The sequence below is a fragment of the Ischnura elegans genome, chromosome 4, assembly GCF_921293095.1.
Source record: "Ischnura elegans chromosome 4, ioIscEleg1.1, whole genome shotgun sequence".
In the NCBI taxonomy this organism is placed as follows: domain Eukaryota; kingdom Metazoa; phylum Arthropoda; class Insecta; order Odonata; family Coenagrionidae; genus Ischnura; species Ischnura elegans.
The window spans coordinates 126,695,014-126,716,139 of record NC_060249.1 but is presented as its reverse complement, the minus strand read 5'-3'; the positions used below and the strand labels follow the sequence as shown (position 1 = coordinate 126,716,139).

The 21,126-nt window shown below is 39.7% G+C and overlaps 1 protein-coding gene across 1 annotated transcript in view; it reads left to right on the top strand.

Moving 5' to 3' along the window:
* The window catches only part of LOC124158024, a 104,287-nt gene that overhangs the window by 68,104 nt on the left and 15,057 nt on the right, over positions 1 to 21,126 (top strand). The window contains exons 12-26 of the mRNA XM_046533170.1: positions 5,395 to 5,664; positions 6,231 to 6,410; positions 6,496 to 6,684; positions 6,946 to 7,278; positions 7,715 to 8,035; positions 8,381 to 8,598; positions 10,217 to 10,523; positions 11,028 to 11,162; positions 11,258 to 11,403; positions 11,549 to 11,747; positions 14,530 to 14,895; positions 15,339 to 15,539; positions 16,131 to 16,388; positions 17,608 to 17,792; positions 21,022 to 21,060. Of these exons, the coding sequence (XP_046389126.1) occupies positions 5,395 to 5,664; positions 6,231 to 6,410; positions 6,496 to 6,684; positions 6,946 to 7,278; positions 7,715 to 8,035; positions 8,381 to 8,598; positions 10,217 to 10,523; positions 11,028 to 11,162; positions 11,258 to 11,403; positions 11,549 to 11,747; positions 14,530 to 14,895; positions 15,339 to 15,539; positions 16,131 to 16,388; positions 17,608 to 17,792; positions 21,022 to 21,060 (3,347 nt within the window). The remainder of the gene's footprint in view (positions 1 to 5,394; positions 5,665 to 6,230; positions 6,411 to 6,495; positions 6,685 to 6,945; positions 7,279 to 7,714; positions 8,036 to 8,380; positions 8,599 to 10,216; positions 10,524 to 11,027; positions 11,163 to 11,257; positions 11,404 to 11,548; positions 11,748 to 14,529; positions 14,896 to 15,338; positions 15,540 to 16,130; positions 16,389 to 17,607; positions 17,793 to 21,021; positions 21,061 to 21,126) is intronic.

Sequence of the window (21,126 nt, the reverse complement as noted above, 5' to 3'; positions counted from 1 at the left end):
ATCTCAATTATTTAATCACACATTTCGATGGTAGGTCCTCATAAATACTTTCTTTAAAATATCGACTCTAGGCCTTCATTAATACCTACCCTGTTTATTATTTAAGAACTGCCCTCGATTATTTGTTTTCTTAATAAAGATTGCTTGTAATATGAATTATTTCAAATACCTTTGACCAAAGTTTAGTTCTACTCCGTCCTTGTTTGCACATCATTATGTAAAGGGTGAAAACATTTAAGCGGGGGTGGGATGGAATGGGCGCCCACAGGACGTCGACCCCTGCCCTTCACCCCCTCTCTTGACTAGTTCCTGGAACCGCCCCTGACTCGAGGCCCCCGACCTGCATGGATCGACGCTAGCATCCCGCGGTGGGTGGAGTCAATAGTTTAGCACCCTCTCCCCACTCCCCCCGGCGTCTATTCCAACTGTAATGGCCTCTGAGCGGAGGATTGTCTTTTGAAAGCCTTGATTAACTCCCGGTGATGGTTCGAAAGGGACATTTCGGCTCTCATTCTTCCCTTCAACTTAAAATTACATTTTTATGAGCGGATTCGACATTTCTAATTATAAAAACATGACCTTTTCTTCAATAGAAGAGCCTCATATTAGTTTAAACGATCGAAATGATGATCATTTTGTAGATTGCGTGTGGTATAATTGGCCACCGACTTCCATGAGTCCTAAGCTTTTGGTCTCGCCTTTTGACCAATGGCTATCCAACTCCCTATTCACCCGTTCACGGAATTCTCCCTTGGGCTTGTGCAGAAATGGCTCCATCAACCGGACCCGATTTATTGATTGATTTTACGAATATCGGTCTTTGGAAGGCGCAATACACATTTGGCGTTGATAGTGATGTCACTAGATCGTCGATGTTAGTTGGCCGCCCGCCCACTTGGATGGCGCTGGGGGTTGAAGGGCGCGTGTGAGGGGAAATGAAAGTGCAGAAAAATTACATATTCCACCTGTGTCGGCTTTTTTTATGGTTTTTGTAATTTTGTTTCATTTTTTTAAAAAGAAATCCCCAATAGGTGTTTTTATCTACTTCGTTTAATGGGAATACTATGCGAAAAATCCACAGAGAAAAAAATCATTCGCCATGACCGGGATTCGAACCCGGATCCCTCGATTTCCGGCCGAGTGCTTTAGCCAGTTAAGCTACCGAGGCGTCATTCTACCCTGTGGAAATTTGTGGACTGTGGAAGGCGAATGATTTTTTCTCTGTTGATTTTTCGCACAATTTGTGCATTGCGGGTGACTCCCGTAAAGTTATCACCGTGGCTAGTCCCGGTATACTTAAATAATGGGAATACTGTTTACGCTCTGAGTTTATTAGACTCGAAAAGGGTGTGGCGTCGCAAAATTTAACTATCCCCTTCTTATAATGGGGAAGAATTAATTTTTCGGACTGTCCGTGGAGAAAAAAATCATTCGCTTCGTCCGAGACTCGAACCAGAATCCCTCAAATCCGCGTCGAATGCTGACTTGTCCAAATGAAGACTGGAGATCCTGGTTTGGGTCTCGTCCGAGGCGAAGGATTTTTCGTGCGTACAGTTGTCGCCCTTCGAGTGCTCTTGCGTTTGTTGGGTGATGGTCCTAATCGCGTAAGAGCGCTGAGATGTATGCTGTTTAAACTTTCTTGTCTCATGAATAAAATCCGAATCTAAATAATTTATGTCGGTTGTAGGTATTCGAGGCAAAAAATTGTTACGGAGGCTTCCGCGGTGATTAAATTGATAATTGTTTTTCTGTTTAATGGCGCGTCGACTCATTTCTGGTGGACGGCAGTTCCGGGCGCATTCCAGCTCCCGTCTTCGGGTCCAAATCTGAACCGAACCCGAACACCAAAGACCGGATAGATAGGACGGCTGGCACCGAAAGGCTTAAATGTGTTTCGCATAGTACGTGCTGATCATATGAGACGTCGACTCACCCTAGAAAATCTGAATCCTGAACCATGGCGATGGCGACTCCGTTAAGATTCACCGCTTTACTAATTATCTGATTGGGTAGCGGTGCAAAATGAGCTAGCCGTCGACGCACCCTAATTTTCAATTTTACCACTGCTAAGATGCACCGCAGGCTATAGTCGTTCGCGGTCGTTTCCTAAAGTGTGCATCGATTTCTCGCCGCCGCGGCCTCGAAAAGTGGGCTGCGGATTAAAGGAATAGGAAATGGAAGAAAAGTAATTAAATTTGGGACCGCGTGGAATGAAATAGGCGATTCGACGGCGGATGAATGATTGGAGTGCGGCCTCGTTTCGTGTGGGGGAGGAGGGGGTGGGCGTGCAGAAGGGGAGGGTGCGGCTGCTGGTGGGGTGCTTCACGGATCGATCCGCCACGGCGCCTCGTCTGCGGCGCCGCGCCTCCGTCCGCACTCGTCACCCGGCAGACGACTAGCCGCCGCTCCCTCGGGATGTGCTCCGTGCAGCTTGAAAAGGTTCGTCACTCGCTGGACCATGACCATTTCCTTTGCTTCCTTCCTATGTAGAGGAATATCGACCTTTTTACGTCTTTGCGTTGCAGTTCTGCGGCGAACTTCACTTGAAACCAATATCATATGGCTAGGTTTTATGGTTAGAATTTAAATTGTGTGTTCACCGCAGTGGAGCGTGTGAATGGAACAATGTCCTTAAAAGACTGCTAACGATGCGCTATTTTGTTCATTTGTTTCGAGGCTGTGAAATTCTTGCTGTGCCTATTGTGATTATCTATTGCGTTCAGCAGAGCAGTGGTGTGGATTGTCCTTGTGGTGGGCAAGGTCAGTGGGATGTCTGCATGGAGGGGGCAGGGGGAGAGAGTTTAGCGTTGAGTGGGAAGGCCACCCCTTGGCCTCAGTGGACTCCACCTCCTCCCATATGGTCGCCTTGTGTACTGTCAGCCTCTCTCAGCATGGGCTGCATGAATTCAAAACTCACAACCAATTTCTCTTGAGTTTTGGTCCTAAGTGGTTTTGTTGGTTATTCCTCCGCCAACACTTTCGCTAATGTATATGGAAGTATGCTGACTGAGTTGGACGAGGCTCACAATACATGGAAGGAATATGTGGAGGATCTGTATGACAGCAGTCTCTGGAGGATGCATTAGACTATAGCTGTGAGGAGTATGGCACGAGGATTAATCACATGAAGACCAAAGTTGTGCCATTTAGCAAAGCATTGCCAGCGAAGAATGTGATGCTCAAGGTAAAAGTAGGTGAGGAAAAACTTGAGCAGATAGAGCAGTTCAACTATTTGGGCAACACATTAGAGGAAAACAGATACCGCAGTGAGGACATCAGGTAGATAATTTTGTTAGCAAAGGAGGCGTTCATGAACAGGACGGAGCTTGTGAAAGGTCCGTTATGTAAGAATATAAAGAAAAGGTTAGTGAAGAGTCTGATTGGGAGTGTGGTGCTTTTTGGTTAGGAAACATGGACACTTGGGAAGGAAGACGAGAGAAGACTGGAGGAATTTGAGATGTGGGTGCGGAGGAGAATTGAGAATTTGAAGTGGGTAGAGAGGAGGAGGTAAGATGAAGTGCTTGATGTGGTGGGTGAGGAAAGGCAGCTTCCAGATGAGATACGAAGGAGATGGAGAAAGTATGTATGGAGTGAGTACTTAGCGGGGAGGGGATGTTGAATACAGTGTTAGAGGGTAGAATGTTTGGTGAACGAGGGAGGGGAAGGAAGAGAATAGAGATCTTTAGACAGAATGAAAGGGAGTAGGCCTTGTTGTGAAGTGAAGAGGGAAGTCGATGAAGGAAGGGAAGACTACCAGAATAATTTATAAAAACTCCATTGTCTACACCTTAATCAGTACAATAATTTCATTATGGCAATATGTTACACAATGGTATTTGAAGATTTAAAGATTTTTCCCCTTGTTTGTTAACATAGTTTAAATTTCTGTGTATTTTTGTTGTATGCAAATATTTTGTGTTATGTGAAAATATTCAGTGTTATTTTAGGGTTTTACTGATCAGGGAAATTGATGTAGGCCGGGGAAATCTTGGGAAAGTCTCATCTACGGTATCAGAGAAAATTTATGTCAACACACATGAACCAAAAGCACCCCAACAATGTTGGCTGGGTGAGGGCTTTTATCGTCTATTGGAAAAATGTCGATTATTTTCCTTTGCCAGTTGATTCAATTCCGCATAAAACTATTTCACCAATTTCTCTAATTTTCTGATGGAAGTTAAGAATGTAATAGCCTTAAACTTGTATAGCATATTTTATACTTAATCAGAAAATATTTATTATGTTTGCTTACACCCAAATAATTTTATAAGCTAATTCCTTTGCTCCTCACTACTCACAAGGGGAGACCACGTACCTTGCTCCGCCTTTTTCAATGCCATATTTTTTATGGCCTTTGGAATGGTGAACACATCTCTGAACTAGTAGTGGTTCCGTTGAATGAGCCTTAGTTTGGATGTAATTAATTAATTTTCATGCGGTACTTTTTACAAGCCGTATATAATTCCTAAATATCGCACCCTTCCGTAGATGGGTCAGGTGGGGTAGTGGTAGCGTGCACGACCCCGGGGGGCCAGGGTTCAGGGCTTCGTCATGGCAGTATATTTTGTTATCTTCATTGCGATCCTTGGCGTCCAGTTTTTCATTAATTTTAATTGCAGCAAGCATAGGCATGAGACAATTTTTTATCATCATAATGGCGTATAGGTATTTAAGCAGTGTCATTTCAAATGCGAAGATACGACGACTACACTAGCAAGGGTTGGTGTGCGCTAAAATGTTAATTTTTCTTTACTTATACAGATCAACTTCCACATTCAAAATAAAAATCATTCTTGCAAGAGCACATACCATTAAAGGCTCGCGGCGAGCAACAATATGCATACAGACATAATTAATAAGAACACAAAACGAATATAAAATGCCATATCTCTCGAGCAATTGTAATTAACTTTACTCCAAAGGGAGTTTACTTTACAGCAACCACATTTATTGTAAAATTTTTATGAATGTTTAAATGACTTTTTAATGTATCTTTTAAAATTTTGATTTTATAGATTGTCAGTGGTGCAAATGATCTTAGTTGTCGAGGCACCCTAAAAACAAAATACATACTACTACTACTACTACTTGGTGATTCTGATTGTCTTAGCAGTGTCATATCTTTTTTATATCTCACTGGCTATCATGAAATTTTATATTATAAAACTATTATAAAGTATTGGTGAAATAAATATTTTAATGCTTTCTCACTTTGTTTTCATAAAAATACCTTCATACCCTGAATCCACGAATATGTACCGACACTAGTTTTGAGAACCCAGGTAGAGAGTTACTTTTTTGCCTTTGAAGGGTACTTCTGTCAATGGTGCCGTGGAATTTAATTGATGTTCTTTGATTTGACCTAGTTCCTTGCTCTCGTCCTCCCCATGACAGGTGTGTGAGAAGAATCTTGCCGAGCAGAGGGATAGGCTTGGAGAGCTGAGGGGGTTGGTGGCGCAGATAGCCTCTGATGTTGGCTTGGAGGGAGGGGTCGTCCTTCAGGGTGAGGTGGAGGCCCTTGGCCACCGTCTGGAGGATGTCCGAGAGTCACTGGCCACGCTTGCCCAGGTGGCCGAGAGTCGAGCAGCATGCTCAGCTGGGAGTGCGGCGCCATTTGCTGCTGACCTGCAGTCAACTCATGACTTCCTCTCTTCTGTGCAACAGGTATGTATTGATTAAAGCTTTTGCGGCTCATGATGGTTGAAAAGTGATGTGCGGGTGTATGTTGTGTGGTATGATTTTTCCCCAACGTTTCGTGACCAACTGCTGGTCACGTCTTTGAGGGAATGTTATTGCCATTGGTATTCCCACACTATTCCCTTGAAGAAGTGAACAGCTGTCGGTTACAACGTCGGGGCAAAATGTGGTATACTGCGTGGCATATGTCACTTTTTAATCAGGTATTTATAGCCTTCCTGCATCTGCAACATTATATCTCTTGGTTTTATTTCATTCTTGAATTTCAATTTTCTTATGTTAAAAAATTGGAATATTTGGAGATGTGAAAACCAGGTATTAGAAGAGAAAATATTTGAATTTGACATTTATTTCATTGGCAGGCATCCCTCTCCCATGAGCAATTTGAATCAGTGTATTCTCAGATTATATGGGTGAAAAATGTGTTTCTATTGAAAGCCATTTTCTTCTTTATTTACAGTCTATTTTCAGCTGTTTTTTTCATCTCGATCTTCATGAAATGGGCGTTGATCTGTCTCTCTTTTTTTTGGCAGTCTTTATCTGCGATGGAAGAATCTAATATGAAAGATTCAGAAAACCAGTTGAACACCCTAAGGAACCACTTGCTCTCATTAGGAAAGTCTGAGGGTCACATTCAGAATTTGAAAGAAAAGGCTGTTGAAGTCAGCTGCACAAATCCCGAGTCTTCTGTATCAATTGTGGACATTTTACAGGTTTGTTAGTCCCTTGAATTATGTACGTATTTACTTAATGAAAGGATTCGTGGATGGCATCTGAACCTGATTTTGTAAATTGCAGCTTTGGCAGCAAGTCTTCAGGGAAACATTCCAGCAGTATCATCGCCTGTCTGCTTCGTTGGTGAAGAGCCAGGATGGTGCTGCAGCTCTCCAGTTGTGGCAGGAGTATCTGTTGCATGTGCAGTCTTTCCTCTCGGAATCTATTCCGGCTGACTACCACAGCCTCACAGAGCAGCAGCACTTGTGTGAGGTGGGTGCATATTTGTGAAGTATTTTCAGCCATTGTTCATAAACATGTATCCTTTATTACATCAATGAATTTTTTTAATAAAGTGGTGGATGTGTACATGGCACTGAAGTGGGATATTGTAGGTCTTTACTTCATATTTTTAGCTGTGATCTCAGTAAGTTTTTTTTGCCACTCACTATTATATTAAAAAATTTATCATTCGAAAGTTACTGAAGGACTGAATTTTTATTATTAATGAATTTTGTTGATAATTTCATTCAGGTTCATCAGAATTTGCTGACTGCACAACAGTCTATCCTGTTGTCAAAGAGTGAGGATAAGGTGGATGGAGGAGATGTAATCAGTAAGAAGGCAGCGACCAATTCCCTAGTGATGGAGCAGTTCAACTCACTGACGAATCTGCACAATGAGACATTGGCACGAATAATGGAGCGACATGGGAAGGTGAGGACACGGATGACTGGGTGGGAAAGATATCGCTGTGACCAAGATGGCCTCCTCCGATGGCTGAAAGATATGGAGCATGAGAAACAGAAGCTTCAACTGCGATACATCCATGTTCGCAGTCTTCCCCTCACGATCAATAAAATTCAGGTGAGTTCCTTGCTGTGAAGAATTTTCATGACATGAATCATCATTCTCTCCCTGGTAATGCTTTAATTTATATCATCGGTTTTCTATTTTAATTTGTCATGGATGAGTTTTTGGAGAATATTTTTTCTCTGGCCGTTTGCTTCAAGTAATGTGGTGCTAAAGGTGTAGTATTCACCTCCATAGGCATACACAGCATTTCTTCTGTCTGTATTGACTAAATTTTATGGTAAATGTTGGTATTTTCTCTGATCATTAATAATTTTTCAAAAAGTGTGGGTGCTTATATTTTTCCTTGCTATTTTTTCTGCTGCTCCTAAAATGTGTGGCATGATTTGTAATAGGACGTGTACCATTATTTTTGTTAATTTATTTTAAATGCCAGTGCATTTGTTTTTAATGCTTTAATATTTATCTTTGTTCTTCTATGTGATTTTAGGTTCTCCTAGATCAAATACCTGAAGGGGAATCTCAGGCCTCAAATCTACATGCTCAGCAAATGCAGCTTTTAGAATTCTGTGAAGAATCTCTAGCCACTTCCATTAGAATTGAGCATGCAGCAATTGTACAGCGAATAAATAACTTGCAAGCTAGTTTAGAAACTTGGAAAGACTTCCTCAATAGAGTGTCTAGCTTACAGCTCAACTATGAAGAGAAGTCTGGGAGAGTCCAGGCTGTCTTACGTGACATTCATTCCAAAGCAATTAGTCAGAAGCCTTTATCTCATCATGAAATGCAAGCCACTCTTCAAAATTTGCATGTAAGTGAACAAATGAGTATGCTATCTCTTTGAATGAATCTTGGGTTGTGGGAGGTAGGTTGAATATTTTAGAGGATGCTGACAGAGAGAGCAGAGGGATGTACAACTGCCTTTGAGTCGCATGCAATGCAGTACTACCCTTGCCCTATTGCCAACTTATTGGAACTTTTTTTTTTACGATGCACTCACCCTTTTGCTTGCCCCTTGATATTTAATAAGGATTATACTTTAGTTGACAAACACCTATTTCATGCCTTTGATGGCATTTTTTTTTCTTCCGTGGATTTCCTTGCATGTTATTTCAAGATGGTGATTGATTGAGATGACTTAATGATCCCCTTTCAGATGCTGCAAGGCGAGTTGGCTACATTGGTGGGTGACTTGCAGGAGCTTGTTGGCACTCAGGAACAGCTGAAGGACTGTGTCAGTCCCACTGACATGAAAGGCATAAGTCAAAAGTCGTGGCTGCTTTGGCAGCAGCATGGTGATCTTGAGCATCAGCTTGCTCTGCTCAGCCATCAAATTGAAGAGAAACTGGGAATGCACAAGTTGTTTGATTCGAGGTAAAGACCTAAAATCCATTCCTAATATTGTGAAAAGTTTGTCATTTGAAGGGAATACCAAGCATGTTAGTATTGGTATTTATGAGGTCGTGATGCTTTTTCTCATCAATTACTCAAGTTCATAATTACGCTCACTCCCTGAACAAAGCTGTTCCAATTAATGCTGCTAATATTTTGAGACCTTGTTCCAGTTTAATGATCTCTGGTTCCGCATTTTTGCTCTTGAAAATTCTGCGATGCTCGGCGACCACTGCCCTTTGTCTCAGTCAGAATTAGATTCTGCCTCAAGTGCCTTTTCACTGTGAGTTATTCGTAGTGCTCAATTTTAAGTTTTTATGTTCTGTTTTCCCATTAAAATTAGAGAATGAGAGATACTGGGTAGCCTGACGAGGAATACAATACAGCTTTAAGTGCAGTCAGAAGTCTCGCAACATGGACAACTTGACGATGATTTTTTAAAATTGGTGGAAGACTTTTTTTGTTTCAATTCTTTGTACTATGGGTGCTTTTTGTAATGAAAAAATTACTTGCAATCGTAGAATGTAGCATGAAGCATATATTTAATCACCAACGAGTCATCTATCAAGCAATTTTGTTGTGAACTTAAGACTGATAAGGTAATGAGTAATTTTTTTCTTTCACCTGCAGTTTGCATTTTTATTTCCTGCATTGTGCTATGCTTGAAGTTCATAGAAATTAGTCGATGAAATGAAGCTCAAAAAAGTGCAAAACCTTGCAATTTTATTCAAACTGAATCAATTTGCATAAAAATTTGGGATTAGACTAATCTTTCCCTCTACTTCAAAATTTACATTATGCCGATGGGCGCTTTTTATTTTTAGGGGTGAAAACTACCCCTAAATGCCAAAAGTTAAAAACTAAATTTGAAAGTTTTATACATGTGTGTAAAATTTAGTTTGGATTAGATGAATAATGATTGTTTTATGCTCTGGAATATAATTTCAGAATATTTCAACCCTTAAAAATCAACCCTTATTGGGGGTTAACATAAAATTATTTACCCTAAAAAATTATTTATTCGTCACAGTGTTTTAATTTAAGAATGTTGTTGTTTAAGATATGTACTAATTTTATTACATTTCATTATTTTATATGTACTAATTTTATTTTGCAACGTGCCAATCCTTAAAAACCACCCCATTTAATATTGGAAGGCTCATAAACTACTTTTATAGGTATATATATGAAAAAACTAAAATTACACATCAAAGCTAATTTACACAAAAATACGCTAAAAAATACTTATGTTCAGTAATTTAGTCTCTGTAATACATATATTCAGTGTCAGGAATGAAAATGAGGCTATGGAGATCTTGGATGACATTTTCATGTTTACTTACAGTGGCGTAGCCGTGAAAACACAATTATTTTCCTTCATAAAAGAAAACAAAATACTGAAAAATCATGAATTTACAAAATATTTCTTTAACAAGTGAAGTTTTTTCGATTAGGGAAACTGCTAAAATGAGTTTAAAACCCATTACTTAGTACCCTGTTTTTCAAAAATTTTCCCCCCTGGTTTTGGACCCCCACTCACCCCCCGAATGAAATTCCTGGCTACACCACTGTGTACTTATATGCTTTGTTTGCATTGCAGGTATGCTAGGTTCATTGTTTGGGTGAAAGACATGGAGGAGAGGTTGACGAGTGGCAGGGGTGGGCGTGGGAACGAGAGGGCAGAGGATTTGATAGCGCAGTTGGAGGGTGATGAGGGCGGGGAGTTGGCGCTCAGGGGGAAGGAGAGGACGTGGCTCGTGGAGACGGGAGACAAACTCCTGGAAATGTATGAGGATGACAAGTACAAGGAAGAAGTGAGGGACAAGATAAAGCTGGTCCAGGATAGCTGGGCCCTTCTCAGTCAACTCAGAAAGACTAGGATTCTCAAACTTCAGGAATTAGTGAGGGTAAGTAGTGGCTTGGTGGATTCATTGCCATACTACGCTGAGCTTTCATTATTTCAAGGATAAAATGTGACTTTATGTATAAAGGACTTTGCCTTATTTATTTGTCATCGGTTATATAACTTTTGGCCGGCTTAGAAGTCTTTCTGATGAGTTTTGGTCCAAAATGAAGATGGTCATTCTAATCTACTACTTAACAAACCTTGAATTTTTACCTTGTTTGTTATTATAATTAAAATTTCGGAGACTCACAGACAGCAAAAATTTGTGGGAAAATTTTACTGTAGCATGAATTGACTTTTCATTCTGGACAACAACTCACAATAGAAAGGCATGTATGTATTTTAATTTGTGATGGCAGACCATTTATGTGATGGGTTTCATTGTGTAGGCCATTGTTAAGGATTTAATAGCTCAGTATGGCCGAAATTAGACTCTTAACCCTTGCACAAAGTCCTGTGAAGGGGCTTAATAATTTATGCATGTATGTATTTAAATTATTTTTAGATGCTGTCCATGCTGGAGGAGCAACAATTGGACATGAGGACCAGACTTCACCAGATGGAAACGAGGCTGATGTCACCCCTGGCATTCATTGAATGCTCTGAGACTGAAGTGGAGTCTATGTTGAAGAACCATGAGGTATGTCATTAGGTCCAATTTGTGCAAATTAGGTCAATATATCTGGATATTTTGAATCTTTTACTTAGAATCGGAAGTTCTTTTCATTATCATAGGAGCTTCAAGCTGAAATTGATGGGGAAGAGGAAAAAATTAATAAGTTTGTCAATCTTTGTGACAATTTGATGGTTGAAAGTGAAATAACAGATGCCCTTGTCGATGTGGATTATGTGCAGCACACCAGAGATGACATCATGAAAAGGTGAGACCTTAGATGAGCTGATAGCCATTGAGAATGAAGTTATTAAATGGTATTTTAGACCAGGATATTATCACCTTATAGGTACCATGTTAATATCTGTGCATTCCATGTGTTTAAAATAATTAACTTATTTCCATGTGTTTAGGTGGAAAAATATTTTGGCAATGTCTTCCACAAGGAAAAGGAAAATTAAAAATGTTTGGACTCTTTTGGTGGATATGCTGAAGCTATGTAATGAGCATGAAGAGTGGTTTTTGTCTCAAGAGCTCACCATTGAGGAAATTACAGAAAATGGACCTTCGCTCACCAAAGAGAATATTCTTCATGACATTGATCGCGTGGAGGTAGGATTTGATGAAATATGTAATGCCTTAAATCATGTTTGCAGTATGGACTTCTGACGTACACATAATTATTATGTATAATGCATGGAATTGTGTGGGGAAGGGTGGCAGTCCTGTGGGATTGGTTGCTTATTGAAGAGTTTGGGGTTCATATCCTGGGCAGATCTTTAGCACTAGAATGACCGCCAGCGGTCAATTGACTGTTTGCCCTTTTCTTGCACTCTTTTGTTTGTTTTCCCTCAATATTTTACCTAACGAATGTAGAAGTGTTCTTATTATGTTTTACGGTTAGATGTAATGTCAGGAAAAAATTTAACTTTGCAAAAAATATTAATTACACCTAAAAAAAATTATTGTAAAATAAAAATGTGTCTCACTTGCATAGTTAAAAATAATACATCATGCATTTTGAAAGACGGATAGAATTTCAAAACACGTTACTTGCTGTAGTTTTCTAGGTTAAAAATATGTGTCAGAGAAAAAAAATCGAAAAAGAAAGCATTAAAATGATGTACATATGTACTAAAAAATTCAGTCTCAAGGTATGTATTTCTTTACTCTCTTAGCACATTTGCAAATGTTCTGATTACGTTCATAGTGTTCAAACATGCATTTGGGAGCCACATCAGTGTTAAAATGGAATAATTTTCCTGGAACATTGAAAAAAATTAATTTTTGCACATGTAAATAAAAAAAACGTGGGAATTTTCTGGGTCAAAACTATGGTGCAAAGGAGATGCGAAATGCCAATATCTGCACTTCTGAAGATGCCTAGTGGAATCGGGTGAAACTGCTGTCGCCCTATGACAAACAACGTGGTGAAAACCTGAAAGATCAACAAATCAAGAACACCACGGTATACCACTAGACAACTAGAGAGAGCACTTAGATAAAGTGACCGAAATTGTGGAATGAGATGTGTATTAGAATCTCAAGGAGATGGAAAAGAATGCTTTCGGAATGTATTGCTATGCATTTCATTTTATCGATCCTCTTAGTCTGTGATTAAACTTTAGTGTCTTAGTTAGACGTCTTCTATAGACCAATCGCGTCAGGACAATGAGACTGACCTGGAGAGTGCCGATTGACCCAGAAATATATTCAACCATGTTCAATGAGCGTGTTGTAGAAAATATCTATGGACGGTGCAGAACTGAGGAATATTGAAGGAAGCCATCAGAAGAAGCAACGACCATGGGAAAGCGAGACTGCGTGAAAGCAAATGAGTTGACGAGGGGGTGGTTGGAAATGTCCATGTTCGTTTATATGATACTGGTAAAGATCACCAGAAATGCCTCTGAGCGACAGACCGCATCAATCGGTGAAAATTTCAACTGCTAGAGTCGATGAAAAATGTTTATGCTATGTCGAATTTGAAATAAATTTCATTCTCCTAATCAACTGAGCACAAAAAAAGTTTTCGCTGAATTTGTTGAAAAGATATACATATGTACGTTATATTGGAGGATCTAGGAGAATATCACCAATTCTGTTGAACTAGATGACCACAGTGTGGACTGAACTATGGGAATGGGTGACTGCAACATCTATGACGAGACAGTGACCGGCATGCAAGTTGTAACACGTTGCCCTAAAGGATATTCCCAGGGGGCTCACGGGCAGCCCTGCAGGCAATGGGGCACGCAGGAGAAGCGGGGGTGCGGTGGTGCCTGGCTGGGTTGGCAGCAACTACGCACGAACGCAACAATGAAGCTTTCAGCTAAATGAACGTTCATCAATGCCCATAGAATGTTTAGTAGGCTTAGTAGCAACTCTTGATGACGCAACATACCTTGGTTTTGCTTATGTCTCTCTCCTTCATATAAACTGTAAAATCACATGTAAAAACAGAGTCAAACTTGAGTAGTATTGGTGTGTGGTAAAGTGCGCACTATGTTATTTAAATTGACAATAATATAAAATATGACAAAATTGACCCCAAGAATCGGCAAAGAGAGCTAAATTATGGTAAAAAATAGAAAAATGGTCAATTCACTCCTTGCCGTCATTCTAGGTAAGAGCTGACATTTCTCTTGACATGAATTTTTTTCCCCCCAAAAAATACTTAAATTTCAGGTTATTTGTCTGAAAATATTAAAAGTTAAAGAATCTCAGCGTTATTGATCGTAAAATAATGAAATGGCGTGCGAAAGAAAAACGTCAACGGCCAATTGACAGTCCCTGGTCATTATAGTGTTGAGAGGAACTGAGTGGCCTTGAAAAAGGTAGAGCCTAGAATGTGTGAAATTCACATATGTGTGGATTACTGATAGTCTGGGGTGGGCTGCAAATCACCTCTGTAAATCAACTTTGAGGTTGAATCCCTGAGGTAGCAAGTGATGGCATCAAATAAGTGTGTAATAGTTCAGTGATGAGCATATGCCATACTTTAGTTGATTGATGTGGTAAGCTTATGATCGGATCATAATTGTGATGAAAGTTTTTCATAGGAAAGTACCTATTCTGGAATATTAATGGAACTGAAGTGTGGAGTATCCATGATAAAAACACAAATGGTAATTACCACACTATTTCATTTAACACTCATTGACGGTCGTTCAGTGTTAAATTAAATAATGTGGAAATTACCATTTGGTTTTTATCATGTGTATATCAAACTTCCACAAAATCAAGCCTGAAACGATTATATAAAGTGTGGAGCTTGATATGTCAAGAAATAATGTATTTTTGCAATAATAATAATAATCATTTGGTTTCTTTAAATGCTAAATTAATAGCTGTGGGTAGTTAGTAAAATGTTCACGACTATTTTTTGCTGCAGGGAGTGTTGACTGAGCTGGACTCTAAGGGCCCGGCTCTGCAAATCATGGAACAGTCTTATTCCAAGTTGGCCAAGGAAGCTGGCTTCAAATTGATTGAAGACATTCCAGACGTTGCTGTGGAATCGGAGGTAGTGGAGCAGAAGGCTGCCCTACCCCTGCACCAAGCGCGAACTCTTCTGATGCGGTGGAATTTGCTCCCCAAGAAAGCCTTTGACCTGGCTCAGTCCTTGAGATATCTCCTCAACCTTTACACCGAATTCTCCAATGCCCACCGAAGAGTCATTGTCGGCCTCACTCAGACTGATCTTCAGCTGACTAATCTCGAGCACTTGAGTGATACTATTGGGAATTATGAAAATGTGATGGTAAGCGGTTTTTAATTTTATTGCACCTTGCATCATCCTCAGAGTAAATATGTACATATGATCTAGGGTGCTTGAGTTGGCTGTGCAATAACCATAAGCTGTTGCCCAAATTGAAGCCCCCTACTTCAGTGTTATTGTGGGAAAAGGAAAAAGTGTGCCATTGAAATACTTGAAAATAGATTTCATTTGATTCCTTATGCATACTTTTCCTTCTTGATGAGTATTGCATGTGATGGAAAGAAAATTTCCTATGAAAATAAACAGCATGTAAACGAAAACACTTGCTGTAATCAGGACCATCAGGGACCACATGATCTGGAATTTGGCCAGTGTCAATCGCATGCGCAGAAGCCAAATATGATTCGTGTTTTTATTTACTCTGAGAGAGCATCATTGAAAGTACCCCTTGCTATTCCTCAGTAAAAAATCTCTTATTCTTGCAGAAGTTAGAGAGTGAGGTTGAGGCCTATACCCCATTACTCCAGAGTGTTGACAACCAGGGGCAGGCCCTTATGGATAGGAGTAGGCATGGGAAAACAGTTGCCATTCAATCAATGATGGAGGAATATTGGATCTTATGGAAGGAGATTGAGAGGCGGTTGCGTGACTTGAAGGCCTCCATTCCTCCGACACCGGAAAGCAAGGTTAGTCGATTTGTCTTGATGATCTCATGTTTCATTTAAGTTATCATTTTCATTTAATCCATGGAAAACAAAAATATGGGGATTTAAAATAATTTAGCCATAGGAATACTGTCTCAATACTTGTGGCAGTAAGTGAAATGTGAATATTTCATTTCTACCATAAGTTGCGATAAATATGATTGGATGGGATGTTGATACTTTCAAGTGCAGGAAAAATTTGACTAATTTTATGTTAAAAATGTTGTTAATATGTTATTATTTCAATATTTTGACTGTTTTTGAGGAGATACTTTAGAAACAATGAAAATGAAAAAAATAGCTGTGATGGATGTCCGGTCAAATTATTAATCCATGAATAGGTTTATGGATATTATGTATATGATGTGTGGATATTATGGTATGAATGTACTGGAGATATCCAAAGTAAAATATTTAATTTCATCCTGCAAGTAAACCATGACTGTCAGAGTATATTTATGTATAAACTTGATTTTAGAGTGTATCTGTTATATGAGGTAGTACAATCAAAAAGATCACCCTTGTATCCCTCAAAACCCTTGAGTTACTCATCGAATATGACATTGGTTTCAGATTGAAGCGAAGAGGCAGGAGGTGGATGAAAGCGTGCAGGTGGACACTTTGAGGTTTGAGCAAGAGTCGGCCATTCAGGTGGACACGCTGGGCTTGGCCTCCTTTCACAGCTCGGGCCAAATTACTTCGCGGGAGGCTTACCTCATGGAGCTGGAGACAGCAATATCGGAGTGCACCTTCAACCTTGAATCTCTTCAGGCATCTGTCCAGAGTCAAACCCCTCAGGGTGATGACATGACTGCGGCTTCCAATGCTCTGGTTAGTCCTTACCACTCAAAGAACAACTTCATTAATGTGTGTGCTAAGAATGGCCCTTTGGTTTACTAGCTATGTTATAAGTCTTTGACTGCTTGGGGAAATACTCTAAGGAGGTCACTGGCTCTTGAAGGGCTTAGCAGGTAGAATACCCTTGTAATTACCTCACGACTCTCTTCTTGAGGTTTTGTGAGGGTTTAGGTGATGGGAAGATGAAACTTCCAATCGCTCAGTTAAGTAACCCTCTGGGTAAGGGATGGACTAGTTTGGGTGGAGTGGAAGGTGGTGTTTGCCACTGCCTCTCTCTCCCTAGAAAGAGATGGAGAGTTTGAGCCGTGAACATAAGAAGGGGCTAAGAGAGCAGATCAGAAGAAAGGAAAATGTACAAACAGTTATATGTATTTCTGCAGTTGTCTTTCTGTATGCTGTGTAGCTATGTTCAGCTGAATGGGCGCATAATCAGCTTTTTGGGCTCCATTAGTTATTCATTTTCTTAATGCACCAGCAAAGTATTTAACTGCTGTGTACTGATTATAAATTTGGAGTAGGCTGAACAACAAATGTACTTGCTTTGATGCATGATGTGATGAACATTCTGGTCTACACCGAAAGCATTTTTGAGGTGGATTTTTTCATAATTAAGATGTAGTTGGTGCATATAAATACATATGGAAAGAGTGATTGGTAGGCACAAGGTATAGTTGAAGTACTAATTCAATGGAGGGTGCATGATAGAGTAATGGGCAGAGTGCTTAGCTGATGGTGGAAGGGCCCCAGGTTGAAATCCTGGGTGATGCCCTCATAGATGCCCAAACAAAAATTCTCAAAGTGTGCACACGGGGAAGCATCTGACACCGTAACCATGAACATTCACATGCTCAGGCTTACTCTGGGGTGAGCTATACCATTGCATTTCCTAAATAACCTTACTTAATCACTGAGTTAGTGATGATGTTCAATCTTACCTTTCCCTTTGATAGATAGTGTTTTTTTTTACTAAGTCACTTTCTGTTTAAAGACCACACATACTAGAATTCTCAATCTGATGCCTTCTTCTCCTCCGTATACTTGTGCAATTGTAATTTTGTCTGTTCCTAACATTTTATTAAGCATTCTTTGACGAACAAAGGATTCTCTTTTTTTTCTGTACCAATTAATGCCCTTTCTTTTTTCTTCTGTCGATTCTCTAACCACTCTCTTTTTACCTCTCTACAATTTGCAGGTGAAGGTTATTGGCTTGTGCCACTCGTCAGTGGAGCTGGTGAAGCACTTGAGTGAGCTGCTGCTTCGTGAGTGTGGTGTGTCTGAGGAAGAGGCTCGCACTGCCCAAGTCCACAACCTGTGTGTGCAGTATGAGGCACTGATGGCACTGGCTAAAGCTAGGGAGCAACACCTTAGGAGCATGGGGTATGTATTTGATCTTTGATAGTATTCATCAGAAGTTGATGTTGAGTAATTGAGCAAATATATTGAAGTATGTGTATATGCTTTGTAAATTGTTTTGTTCTTAGAGGACATCAGTCCTAGAATAATAAATAATCTTTCTATCTATCTTTCTATCTATAATATTCTTTGGTGAGCCCTGGAAAGAATGGAAATGGCCAGAGCTTTCCTCTGGGCATTTTCACAGCCTTCTGGGTTGGGGCAATTTAAGAAAGATTCACAATAGAAGGATGCATACTCAGCCAAGGATTTTATGCTATGAATTCTTACTCCAAGTTGTAATCTTCTTTGGTTCACCCTGTTCATTGTTTATTGTCAACTGTTCTATATGCAGTGAGTGATGAATGACTATAGGAGGAGTAAGTGTGTGCATGGGATAATTTCTAATCTAAATTCATATCCGTGAAGCATTATTCACTCCTTTCCATCTGCAAGGCAGCTCTGGTGTCGGCAGACTTTGGTACTTCAAGGCAGTCTCCCATCAATGGAGAACTTATAAAGACTTTTGTACAGCCATTTGAACACACACATCTTATAGAGAACCAATATTGTTCCAAAATAATACTTCTTTTAAACGAGCAACCTGCATTTATTGAGCCGAGGCCTATCAAAACACGGCATAGTTTCAAACGCAACTTTCCACATGCCATTTTGGGAGAAGGGTGCGTTACTTCATGACTGCCATTGGTTTTCGATGTTGTTCTGTTTGCAATGCATTTTGAATGGAAGATGCCGGAGTTCTTTGAAGTTATTCTATGGTTTTGATTATTGGTTCACCTCATTTTCAATAAATAAAATATTCCAAAGGAGTTTAAACATGAATTCTTTTTTTGCAGTTCTTTGTGAAATCTTCATTAAATTTTCTGAGTTAAGATTGGAAAAGAGAGTCTCAGTTTTTGAGCCCTCAGTGGGCGATGCAACTTTGGTGACATGCAGCTTATTTGTTGTCGCAAGGTGGAGCATCCTTTTCAACCGGAATCGTATTAATGCTAATAAATCAACAAAATTTCCAATTCGAATTTCAGTATTTTATTAGTTATTATGTTATTAAAAAACAAAGGTATCTCTGAAACCATGGTGCATGGAGGCGTCACCACAACAAAAGGTCTTGCCACACTATGCCACTGGTTAGAGAGTTTCTGGCCGAGCACAGGGCTACCAAGTTGCCTTACCCCCCTATAGCTGATATCTGGTACCACTAGACTTCTTCCTGTTTCCGTGGCTGAAGCTGGACCTTAAGGGAAACCATTACAGCTATGTATGTAGAAGATGTGCAAGGGGCAGTGATGGCATCTCTGAAGGGAATCCTGGAAAGCGAGTTCCAGAAGGCATGTGTGCAGTGGGAATTGTATTATACGTGTTGTGTCGTAGCACAATGGTGTTATTTTGAGGAATACTAAGGACTTGTAGAGATCAGTTCAATGAAAAAATTCAGTCCTACAACTTTTTGATCATATCCTGTATTTTTTGTTATGAGTAATACTATTTGATTGGTTTAATGGATGGTTGCTTGCGTGACTTCCCATGAGAGGACTTTGCTCCACGGAGGTTTACGTGCTATGGGATGTTTTTCTCCAAGCATTATACATATATAAGAAAGAGCTTAAAACTGTGCTGGAGTTGGACTGCCACAAAATGGCTTTTATGGTAACCAGTTGTTTTGGAATCATTTTACAAATTGCTTGGGTAGACTTTAGAGCTATGAATACATGAAACAATATCATTATTACCTATTATTGTTGTTGTGGTGAACAATGGAGGATGTTTCTCACGAGCAGAATTTTTTCTATTTGAGCTTGGTCATACATTAGGAAAATGAATGGTTACTGTTCAAACCCATTGTTAAGTGGTCAGCAAGTTTCTGTCAGTTACTTGTCGAATCCTTCGATCCCTGGACAGTTTGCACTTATAACTGTTACATTAGAATTACTGATCAAATAATATTTTAAATAATTTTACTCAAAAAGAATGTGAATTTGTCTCTGTGAAGCACCCATGGTGTGATCCTGTTTTTATTATCAGGTGCACAACTAAGTTGACACTGTTTTTTAACAAAAAATACACCTTTATCATGGAAAAATGGTTATAAATGAATCATTCAAAGTATTGTCCATTGGTAGCTATAACTTTTCCCCATCAATGTGGCCGAGGCCAATGCCGCAACGGTAAAAGTGTTCATTTTTTGAGGTTACCCACGAATCATGCCATTTTTTGGTCTCTTCGTATGAGTGCAACTGCAGATCAGCCAGACCATAGAACAGAACAAGTAATAATCGGACAGCGTAATATCTGGGGAATACAGTGGGCGGGAGTCAGGACTTCCCATTTGAGCGTTTATAGGCAGGTTTTAATGGGTTTTGCAACGTGGGGTCGAGCATTGTAATGCTGTAGAATCACTTAGAATCATAAGGAATCCAAGTTCCTTGCTTTTGCATAAATCCCAACGCATCCAATCCCTTGGATATTGATTGGTGAGTAACTTTACTGCATAAGCAAGCTCTTCTTGAGTTTGGTACTCATCTTCATTGATCAATGCCTCCAATTCAGCGTCTTCGAAGGTTTTTGGTCTTCTTTCACGTCAGCATTGGAATGACCGTGTTTTAAGTGACGGAAGCAATCACGACACATTGCTTAACTTAGAGCAGCATCTCCGTAAACTTTTATAGAGCTCTCGATGCACTTCAGCCTCTGTTTTCTTTGAATAAAAGAAGAAAATAAACACTCCCCGCAAATGACGGTATCCTGGCACAAACTTGGACATTTTCACTCAACAACAAAGATATGATGCTAAAAAAACTCAACATTTTTGTCGAGCAGTTTGTTTACCAAATGTCTAAGCTTGATTTTTGACGTTTCCGATGCGTCAAAATCTACCAGTAATCACTGCTACAGCCATTGTTGACAAACAGCGGGAACTTAGTTGCGCACCTAATTTGTAGTTGAAAGATTAAATTTGAAAAAGATATTTTATGAATAATCCCAGTTGTCCCTAACTAATTCAACTGCCATAAGTCCTGAAGAGGTATTGATACTTTTTTGCATGAGCACAGTCATGGCTGTGATGCTTGAATTAAGCATTTCTTATTGGCTTAAGTAATTTAGAATGAAGGCCCAGCTACTTGTTTGTGACCTGTGTAAAATGCTCATTAACCAAATCAAAAATTGTCTAACACGCTACTAACTTCTTCCACAGGCTGTGGAATGCTGATTCATACATGTTTATCTGTGAACAGTTAAGTGGTATTTTTATCATAAGCCATGTCATAGTATTCAGTGGTCTTGATTTTCCTTGTATCAC